General features: G+C 38.1%; 2 protein-coding genes across 5 annotated transcripts in view; one reads left to right on the top strand and one right to left on the bottom strand.

Annotated features, from left to right (window-relative positions):
- Positions 1 to 9,596, top strand: part of CCDC181 (coiled-coil domain containing 181) — a 70,459-nt gene extending 60,863 nt beyond the window's left edge. For 2 of the 4 annotated variants that reach the window (XM_011979937.1, XM_011979936.1), the window contains 2 exons: positions 7,024 to 7,175; positions 9,262 to 9,596. In XM_011979937.1, the coding sequence (XP_011835327.1) occupies positions 7,024 to 7,175; positions 9,262 to 9,421 (312 nt within the window). In that variant the 3' untranslated portion in view covers positions 9,422 to 9,596. Of the gene's footprint in view, positions 1 to 7,020; positions 7,176 to 9,261 lie in introns of all 4 variants that reach the window. The other 2 variants (XM_011979935.1, XM_011979934.1) reach the window with 1 other exon arrangement.
- BLZF1 (basic leucine zipper nuclear factor 1) overlaps positions 7,909 to 11,036 on the bottom strand; it is a 28,704-nt gene continuing 25,576 nt past the window's right edge. The window contains exon 8 of the mRNA XM_011979939.1: positions 7,909 to 8,565. The gene's annotated coding sequence lies outside the window, so the exon portion shown is untranslated. The remainder of the gene's footprint in view (positions 8,566 to 11,036) is intronic.

Genomic DNA, 11,036 nt, shown 5'->3' with positions numbered 1-11,036 from the left:
CAGTATTTTATTGAGGATTTTTGCATCGATGTTCATCAGGGATATTAGTCTAAAATTCTCTTTTTTTGTTGTGTCTCTGCCAGGCTTTGGTATCAGGACAATGCTGGCCTCATCAAATGAGTTAGTGAGGATTCCTCTTTTTCTAATAATTTGAATAGTTTCAGAAGGAATGGTATCAGCTCCTCTTTGTACCTCTGGTAGAATTCGGCTGTGAATCCATCTCATCCTGCACTTTTTTTGGTTGGTAGGCTATTAATTATTGCCTCAATTTCAGAGCCTGTTATTGGTCTATTCAGGGATTCAGCTTCTTCCTGGTTTAGTCTTGGGAGGGTGTAAGTGTCCAGGAATTTATCTATTTCTTCTAGATTTTCTAGTTTATTTGTGTAGAGGTTTTTGTAGTATTCTCTGATGGTAGTTGGTATTTCTGTGGGATCAGTGGTGATATCCCCTTTATCATTTTTTCTTGTGTCTATTTGATTCTTCTCTCGTTTCTTCTTTGTTAGTCTTGCTAGTGGTCTATCGATTTTGTTGATCTTTTCAAAAACCAGCTTCTGGATTCATTGATTTCTTGAAGGGCTTCTTTTATCTCTAACTCCTTCAGTTCTACTCAGATCTTAATTATTTCTTGCCTTCTGCTAGCTTTTGAATGTGTTTGCTCTTGCTTCTCCAGTTCTTTTAATTGTGACGTTAAAATGTTGATTTTGATATTTCCCGCTTTCTCCTGTGGGCGTTTAGTGCTGTAAATTTCCCTTTAAACACTGCTTTAGCTGTGTCCCAGAGATCTAGTACACTGTGTCTTTGTTCTCATTGGTTTCAAAGAACTTACTTATTTTTCCCTTAATTTTGTTATTTACCCATTCAGGAGAAGGTTGTTCAGTTTCCATGTAGTTGAGCTGTTTTGAGTGAGTTTCTTAATCCTAAGTTCTAGTTTGATTGCACTGTAGCCTGAGAGACAGTTTGTTGTGATTTCTGTTCTTTTACATTTGCTGAGAAGTGCTTTACTTCCAACTATGTGGTCAATTTTGGAATAAGTGCTATGTGGTTCTGAGAAGAATGTATATTCTGTTGATTTGTGGTGGAGCGTTCTGTAGATGTCTATTAGGTCCACTTGGTGCAGGACTGAGTTCAATTCCTGGATATCCTTGTTCACTTTCTGTCTCATTGATCTGTCTAATGTTGACAGTGGGGTGTTAAAGTCTCCCATTATTATTGTTTGGGAGTCTAAGTCTCTTTGTAGGTGTCTAAAGGCTTGCTTTATGAATCTGGGTGCTTGTGTATTGGGTGCATATATATTTAGGATAGTTAGCTCTTCTTGTTGCATTGATCCCTTTACCATTATGTAATGCCCTTCTTTGTCTTTTTTGATTTTTGGTTTAAAGTCTGTCTTATCAGAGACTAGTATTGCAACCCCTGCTTTTTTGTTTTATTTTCCATTTGCTTGGTAGATCTTCCTCCATCCCTTTATTTTGAGCCTATGTGTGTCTCTGCACATGAGATGGGTCTCCTGAATACAGTATACTGATGGGTCTTGATTCTTTATCCGATTGCCAGTCTGTGTCTTTTAATTGGAGCATTCAGCCCATTTACATTTAAGGTTAATATTGTTATGTGTGAATTTGATCCTGTCATTATGATGCTAGCTGGTTATTTTGCCTGTTAGTTGATGCAGTTTCTTCCTAGCGTTGATGGTCTTTACAATTGGCATGTTTTTGCAGTGGCTGGCACCAGTTGTTCCTTTCCATGTTTAGTGCTTCCTTCAGGAGCTCTTGTAAGGCAGGCCTGATAGTGACAAAATCTCTCAGTATTTGTTTTTCTGTAAAGGATTTCATTTCTCCTTCACTTATGAAGCTTAGTTTGGCTGGATATGAAATTCTGAGTTGAAAATTCTTTTCTTTAAGAATGTTGAATATTGGCCCCCACTCTCTTCTGGCTTGTAGTATTTCTCCCGAGAGATCTGCTATTAGTCTGATTGGCTTCCCTTTGTGGGTAACCCGACCCTTCTCTCTGGCTGCCCTTAACATTTTCTCCTTCATTTCAAGTTTGGTGAATCTGACAATTATGTGTCTTGGAGTTGCTCTTCTCGAGGAGTGTCTTTATGGTATTCTCTGTATTTCCTGAATTTGAATGTTGGCCTGCCTTGCTAGGTTGGGGAAGTTCTCCTGAATAATATCCTGAAGAGTGTTTTCCAACTTGGTTCCATTCTCCCGTCACTTTCAGGTATACCAATTAGACGTAGATGTTGTCTTTTCACATAGTCCCATATTTCTTGGAGGCTTTGTTCGTTTCGTTTTACTCTTTTTTCTCTAAACTTCTCTTGTCGGTTCATTTCATTCATTTGATCTTCAATCACTGATACCCTATCTACTACTGGATGAAATTGGCTACTGAAGCTTGTGCATGCGTCACATAGTTTTTGTGCCATGGTTTTCAGCTCCGTCAGGTCATTTAAGGTTTTCTCTAACTGTTTATGCTAGTTAGCCATTCTTCTAATCTTTTTTCAAGGTTTTTAGCTTCTTTGCGATGGTTTCAAACATCCTTCTTTAGCTTGCAGAAGTTTGTTATTACCGATTGTCTGAAGCCTCTTCTCTCAACTCGTCAAAGTCATTCTCCATCCAACTTTGTTCCGTTGCTGGGGAGGAGCCACGTTCCTTTGGAGGAGAAGAGGCAGTCTGATTTTTCGAATTTTCAGCTTTTCTGCTCTGGTTTCTCCCCATCTTTGTGGTTTTATCTACCTTTGGTCTTTGATGATGGTGACGCACAGATGGGGTTTTGGTGTGCATGTTCTTTCAGTTTTTTAGTTTTCCTTCTAACAGGACCCTCACCTGCAGGTATAGTGGAGTTTGCTGGAGGTTCACTCCAGACGCTGTTTGCTTGGGTATCACCAGCGGAAGCTGCAGAACAGTAAACATTGCAGAATGGCAAATGTTGCTGGCTGATCCTTCCTCTGGAAGCTTCATCTCAGAGGGGCATCCAGCTGTATGACGTGTCAGTTGGCCCCTACTGGGAGCTGTCCCCAAGTTAGGCTACTCGGGTGTCAGGGACCCACTTGAGGAGACAGTCTGTCCATTCTCAGATCTCAAACTCCATGCTAGGAAAACCACTACTCTCTTCAAAGCTGTCAGACAGGGACATTTAAGTCTGCAGAAGTTTCTGCTGCCTTTTGTTCAGCTATGCCCTGCCCCCAGAGGTGGAGTCTACAGAGGCAGGCAGGCCTCCTTGAGCTGTGGTGGGCTCCTCCCAGTTCGAGCTTCCTGGCTCCTTTGTTTACCTATTCAAGCCTCAGCAATTGCAGACATCCCTCCCCTAGCCTTGCTGCGGCCTTGCCGTTTGATCTCAGACTACTGTGTTAGCAGTAAGCGAGGTTTCGTGGGTGTGGGACCCTCCAAGCCAGGTGTGGGATATAATCTCCTGGTGTGCCGTTTGCTAAGACCATTGGAAAAGTGCAGTATTAGGGTGGGAGTGTCCCGATTTTCCAGGTATCATCTGTCATAGCTTCCCTTGGCTAGGAAAGGGAATTCCCCGACCCCTTGAGCTTCTTGGGTGAGGCATTGCCCTGCCCTGCTTTGTGGGCTGCACCCACTGTCTGTCAAGCCCCAGTGAGATGAACCCAGTACTTCAGTTAGAAATGCAGAAATCACCCGGTTTCTGCATCACTTATGCTGGGAGCTGTAGAGTGGAGCTGTTCCTATTCGGCCATCTTGGATCCTCCTATCAGTTTATTTTTTTAAGTTTCCGTTTCTTTACTGAGATTCTCTGTTTATTCATTATATCCACCTTTTCATTTCTTACATATTAGACCTGTTTTATATTCATCTTTCCATTTCTTAAATATTAGACCTGTTTGTATCTAAATGCCAATATCCATGTCATGTTAGGATCAATCTGTTACTATTGAAGGCCTCTTTCTCTGGATTATGGGTCACGTTTTCTTGTTTCTTTAGATAGCCAGTGATTTTTAAAAATTGGTTAGTAGACTGTGGATCTTTACCCAATAAAAAAGTTGTAAGGAAATCTAGAATACACTGTTTTCCTTTAAAGGGTATTGAATTTTTTTCTGGTAGGCAGTTAAATTAGTAAGGAATCCTCTTGATCCTGTCAGATTTTGTTTTATGCTTTGTTAGGATGGGTTTAGTTTGTTTTTGTCCTTAGTCCTAGAGCATGGTCCTTACTCTAGGATGTGATCCATACTTCCAAAGCATGGCCTTTTTAGGGTTGTAAGTGGTTGACCAAGGTAAGCAATGAAGTATTCCCACTATAATTGGATTGGAACTCCAATGTCTCCAAAACTATGCAACCTTTGTAATCTTTTTCATTAACAGCGGCCACTCTCTGTTAGACCTTACAGAGCCTCCCTCTACACATGTGCACCCCAGGCCTTGCCAAGGCCCAAGGGAAACCCCTACATAGACTTTTGGACCATCCCTCCACATGACTGCTTCCTTTCTAGTACCCTGCCCTGGAAATTCAGCTGTCTCAGCAGCCCCAGACTCCTATCTCTGTTTCATAAGCCCAGTGGGACTAATGACTGCTTGATGCTATGGCTCCTCCTTCCTATACTATTGTCTGGAAAGTGTCACCAAGTTCAGAGCCAGGGTGAATATGGGGGTTATAGCATGTTTTTTCTTACTCTCAGTAATCAAGCTGCTGTATACATTTTGTCTAGCTTTATGGCTAATTAGGGCAGAAGGGTAAATCTGATACCAATTACTCCATCATGGATGGATGCAAAAGTCTCCAATTCAGTCATTTATCCTTTTTTTATAATCAGATAATTTAATCCATCACTAATTTTTTGTATAATTCATATTTTATCTTTATAATTTTTTATTTTCCTCTAATTTTTTATTTTGGTTCCCTCCACTTTTGAGAGTTATTTGCTATGATCTTATGCAGTGACATCTTTGCGTACCAATGCAGTCTATCATTTTGATGATAGTTCTGCTGTAATTTACCTTAAATTTTAAAAATACATTTTCTTGAATTTTTATTATACTAATAAACCTGGAATAATTTTAAAAATAATCATTTAAAGCATGACATAAAACTATCCATTTAATTTTTGAGCAAACTATGTTGGTTCTATCTTCAGTGCATATACAGAGTCCCACTACCCTAATCTAAACCACTATTTTCTTCTGTTGCTGGACTGTTAACAAAAGCCTAAAAACCCAGCCCCCTTCTACCTTGCCTCTCCCTCATTCAGTCTGTTTTCCACATAGCAGCCGGAATGATATTTCTAAAGTGGTGAATAAACTGTGTCACTTATGCTCAGAAACCCCCAATGGCTTCTCATCTCAAAATGAAACCCAAAGTTCCATGGCCAGCAAGGTTATATGTTACCTGATCCCTGCTACTTCCCTGACTTCATCTTCCACTCTTCAGCTACTTTGCTACAGCTTCACTTTGACTTCTTTGCTATTTATTGATCATGCCAAACACAATCCCTTCTTAGCTCCTTTGCTCTTATTGTTACCACTGCTTTTCTCCAGATATCCCATAACTTCCTCCCTCACTTTCTATTTAAATACCATCCTTTCTCCCCACTGCTGCCTTTATTACTCTCCTTCCTATATTTTCTTTTGAATCAGATCAGTCAATCAGTCTGTCACTTATTTTTATCCTATCTGTGCAGAACATTGTCCAATAGACCTTTCTGGGATGATGGAAATTTTCTGTATTTGCACTGTCCATTAGAGTACCTGCTTAGCCATGTGTGTCTGTTAAGCACTTGAAATGTAGCTAGTATTACTGGGAAACTGAATTTTAAATTTTATTTAAATAGCCACTTATGACTTGTGGTTACTGTATTGTACAGTACAGAATGTGTGAGAGAGGGAACCTTAATTTTATTAATGCAACCTAGTACTTTAGTGCCTATTATGTAGTAAATAGTATGAATATCTGTTGAAAGAACAAAAGAATGGGGATACCTATGTATCCTGTTGCTCCCTGAATCCTTGACTCTTTAAAAATATTTTAACTTTAAAATTGTATTTAATTGACACATAATTTTACTTATTTATGGAGTACAGTGTGATGTTTTGATACATGTACACATTGTGTAATTAGCATATTACCTCAAACACTTGTCATTTCTTTACGATGAGAACATTCAAAAATCTTCTCCTCATTATTTTGAAATATACATTATTGTTAACTGTAGTTACAAACTGTAGTCTACTCTGTAATAGAACACCAGAACTTATTCCTCCTGTTACTTTGTATCTGGACTCTTTTGATCTATAACCCCTGATTGAACACTTTTCTGTCATTTCTAGCAATTCCCAGACTTCCAGGTGTTTGGCAATGATTCTTTAGATCCAGGGGTCCTCTCCACAAAGTTCAGTTGTGCATCAAAGATCCTGAATAATCTTCTAAATTAGACTAAAGCATATTTGGCAATGTGGGTTACAAACAAGGGAAAAATGCAAGATACAGGAAACAGATGAGGGAAATGCAAGATATAAGCTCGATCACAAAGCTTATATTTGGGGGAAGTATTAAATGAATGTATCTTTTCCTTTTGCATTCTAGCCAGGAATCCACATGAGGTCACACTTTTCCCAAGGGCAAAGAGTACCAAATCTGTCCTCTTTTTCTTCTTTATTCCTCCAAATAAGAGCTCTTTCAACTTTTGAAAATTCCCTGAAGATAATATTCATCATGAACTTTGAGGGAGCACGAAATAAGCCACTCCTACTAGCTTTTTCTTATGTTAAAATTATCATGGCTGTTATCTTTATAAGAAAATTCTTATGACTGAAAATCCTTATGGCTACCCTTTACAATAGGAACTACAGTGTTGAAAAATGGGCTTAGCAGTTAAGTAACTTCTGAAAGATATTCTTAAAACTTAACCATGATGTATTTGGTTTGGATACTAGGAATGCAGGTAATGAGGCTGACATTATTATGAAAAATTGAAGAGTAGGAAATATATTCTTGTAGGATCCTATAAGCAGGGCTTCAAAATGTAGTTCTTGTTTATCTAAACTAAGTAAAGCTTATTTTTCTAATCAGCAGGAAAACAGAGATCCACAACAAGCTTTTCGATTATGGCTTAAAAAAAAGCACGAAGAGCAGATGAAAGAAAGAAAGACAGAAGAACTAAGAAAGCAAGAGGAATGCTTATTCTTCCTTAAAGGAACAGAAGGCCGGGAAAGGGCCTTTAAACAGTAAGTTAAAGGCAGGGCATTTCCCCCCTCCTCCTTCCTCATGGTCATTTGAAAAGTTATGTGATAAATTAAGATTGAAAAAAAAAACCCTCAAAATGTTTTCTCTTACAGCAAGTACCTATTCAGTTTTAAATTCATGCCTTTACAAATGTATAATTCTTTAACTCCATTATATATATTACATATATGGAGTATTTTATATATATGCATACCAATTTTTCTTCAAGATACTTTTCAATACTTAAATTATTTCTTATGACACCAGTAAGATAGCCTTTGATACCTTATCATTTATTGTTTGTTTATTTCTGTGAGAAATGGGTCAAAGATTGGTTACGCTTCTCTTACATAGCCCTCAGAAAAACTGAATTTGTCAATAAATGCAACCAATAAATGCACTGTATTTACCAATAAATGCAACCAATAAAAGTTGCATTTACCAGTAAAAGAAAGGTGGACTAAGGAGCAAAATCTGTATAGACCAAAGGAGATCTGGGTACATATTTTGGTAATTTAAGGCAAACCTGATTTTTTTTTAGTTATTTGGGTAAGATACTGCATTGCCTAATTCTGACAATACAGATGTGGCTTCATATTTTTGCTAGCAAGCGTGGGGAGAGTTGGGGGACAAAATGTGAATATTGAGTCCAATTGTTTGAAGTTCATTTCCTTCTTTCGTCTCTTTTGCTCTTTCCTTCTTTTCTTTTTCTCTTCCTTCCTTTTTCTTTCTTTCTTTTTTTTTTTTTCCTGTCACCCAGGCTGGAGTGCAGTGGCACGATCTCAGCTCAGTGCAACCTCACCCTCCCAGGTTCAAGTGGTTCTCCCACCTCAGCCTCCCAAGTAGCTGGGACCACAGGTGTGCACCACCACACCTGGCTAATTTTTGTATTTTTTTTAGTAGAGATGGGGTCTCACCATGTTGCTCAGGCTGGTCTCAAACTCCAGACCTCAAGTGATCTGCCCACCTTGGTCTCCCAAAGTGCTGGGATTACAGGCGTGAGCCACCATGCCCAGCCTCCTTTTTCTTTTTCTAACATACCCTTTTATTATAACAGAAACAGTAAATGTGCATTGTAAAAATGGAGCAGTTTCAAGTTACTTTTTCATCACCCAGAAATTGTGACTGTTAGCACCAGTGTGCATACTGTCTAAGTATCTCTCTGTACATATATTTTCAATATCAAAATACTGAGATCATACTATATATGTTATTCTGCAATCTGCTTTTCATTGACAATATTACCTAATATCCAACTCATATCCATTTATTCCCCAACAGACCCATAAATGAGTTACAGTTTATTTGCTTAAACTAGTAGCCAATTCAGAACCACATATCATCAGATTATGATATTTAGTTTTTTTTCTAATACACTTATTGTTTAGATTTCTGAAAAAAAAAAAAACCCCAGGTATATGTATGTGCATATATATATACACATATACACACACACCCCCCCACCCCCCCCCCCCCACAAACACACTTATATACCAGGTATATGTGTATATGCAGTTATTTTTGCTATTATTTAAACAAGGTTTAAGACTTGAATTTGTTAGAATGCGGACTTCTCCTTTCCTACTTTTGATGTTTTCATGTTTGGCTTATTTTTCACTTTAAGAACTATTTTATGGACTTAAAAGCTCTATAATTTACCTATAAGAAGAGTAAGGCAGCATTTCTGCATGACAGTATTCTTAACCTAGGTAAGTAATGTTTTATAATACAGCTAGTTACAAAGTGTAAGTTATTTGGAATCTACCAAATAGTAAGAAATCCTATTTCTAAAAAAAGAATAGGACCTACCGCACACATAAAATAGTGTTTATTATTAAAAAACCAATTAAGTTGGCAGTTCATCGTAAGACAGATAATTTCAAACATTTGACCCCAAATCTAACTATCTTTTCTTGTATGAGCCTTGGGTGTAATCTACATTTTTCAATTAATAGTTAAAAATTTGTGTTGTGACAGTATTTCATTGTAAAGAAATGTCTATTTATTTTGTCTATAGTAGTAACTATATAGCATGAAGAGTGTATTCAGGTTGATACTCACCAAATCTGATCATGCCTCTTTCTACAGATGGCTAAGAAGGAAACGGATAGAAAAAATAGCAGAGCAACAAGCTGTCAGAGAGAGAACTAGACAGCTCCGACTAGAAGCCAAGCGTTCTAAACAGTTACAGCACCACCTATATATGTCAGAAGCCAAACCTTTTCGTTTTACTGATCATTATAACTGAAAGTTTCTATTAAATATTATTTCAGTGGGCAGCTGCTATCAAAATTTTGGATATAATTTCTTATGGTCTGTGTACTTTGGTTGTACTCTAAATTATGGAAATGATATTTATCTTTTATTGACAGTGAATTTTTTTTAATACTAGAACAAAATAAATTTTTTTTTCTCACAGTGTTATAATGTCTTGTGCCGTCTCAGTCTGTGCAACCAACTGAACAAATGAATTCTATGTCCTTCTACTTCTAAATTATTAATGTTTCTAGCTGAAAACACAAGAAAGGTACAGATTTCTATTCATACTTCCTATTATTGTTAAAAAATTACAATGGAACATTTCTTAAATTTGAAGGAGTGACTCCTTAAACAAGCCTGGTTCACGGCCTTAAAGTCCTATTTATGTCAACTTTGGATTTGAATAATCATGGCAAGCTAAGCAATAGGGTAGGCCTAATTCCACTTGTTAGTACCTTAAAAAATACACCCTATATGCGAGAGCTAAACATTGTGTACTCATGGATATAAAGATGTCCCCAGTAGACAACGGGGACTGCTAGGGGGTGAGGGAAGGGAGCAAGGGTTGAAAAACTTAACTATTGGGTACTGTGCTCTCTACGTGGGTGATGGGACCAGTCACACCCAGACCCTCAGCAACATGCACCATTCCCATGTAACTAACGCACATATGTATCCCCGAATCTGAAATAAAACTTGAAATGATGAAATAGCAATTATGTGTAATACTCTTTTAGGTATGTTACAAAGTTAGCCAACTTTTATTGAGAGCTTAAAACATTTTAAAATGTATTATAAATGCTTTATATAAATAATGTTATCATATATGACAACCCTATTAGTGTCGTTCTGCAGAGGAGAAAACTAAAGTATATAGACATGAACACTTTGTTCACATAGACTGATCTGTATGGTTGCAAAATCCTTTCTCTTAGTTATATTATAAAGATTACATTCCTTGGTAGAATATGTGAGATATTTAAGAGTATACAAGAATCCAGTGTGTAGAGGAATAGTACTTCTGATACATGTAAGAGCGTGTAAGGGGTGGAGGACAAAGGTAAGCATACAAGTGTGATGGAGAATGGACAGTCACTGTAAGCATTCTGGCAAAGCTTTAAAAGATAAAGTTCTGCCTGGGCACGGTGGCTCATGCCTGTAATCCCAACACTTTGGGAGGTTGAGGCGGGAGGATCACTTGAGGCCAGGAGTTTGAGACCGGCCTGGCCAACATGGCGAAACCCCATCTCTACTAAAAATACAAAAATTAGCCGGACGTCGTGCCATGCACCTGTAGTCCCAGCTGCTCAGGAGGCTGAGGCACGATAATTGCTTGAACCCCAGAAGTGGAGGTTGCAATGAGCCAAGTCGTACCACTGCACTCCAGGTGACAGAGTGAGACCCTATCTCAAAAAAAAGAGACAAAGTTTTTTTTTTAATTAAGGAAGTATATAAACAAATCAATCATGAAACATACTAACTTATCATAACTAATCATAAATCCACCTAGGAGTACTCTGTAGCCTGCAGCCCTATTCCCCAGCGTGGTACCCACAGGGGTGTCTTCTTCCATGCCCTGACATCCCTGGTGCCCCCCCCCCCCC

This window comes from Mandrillus leucophaeus, unplaced genomic scaffold (assembly GCF_000951045.1).
Source record: "Mandrillus leucophaeus isolate KB7577 unplaced genomic scaffold, Mleu.le_1.0 Scaffold207, whole genome shotgun sequence".
Taxonomy (NCBI): domain Eukaryota; kingdom Metazoa; phylum Chordata; class Mammalia; order Primates; family Cercopithecidae; genus Mandrillus; species Mandrillus leucophaeus.
Note: the sequence above shows the minus strand (reverse complement) of the source record. Positions and strands in the feature narration are given on the sequence as shown.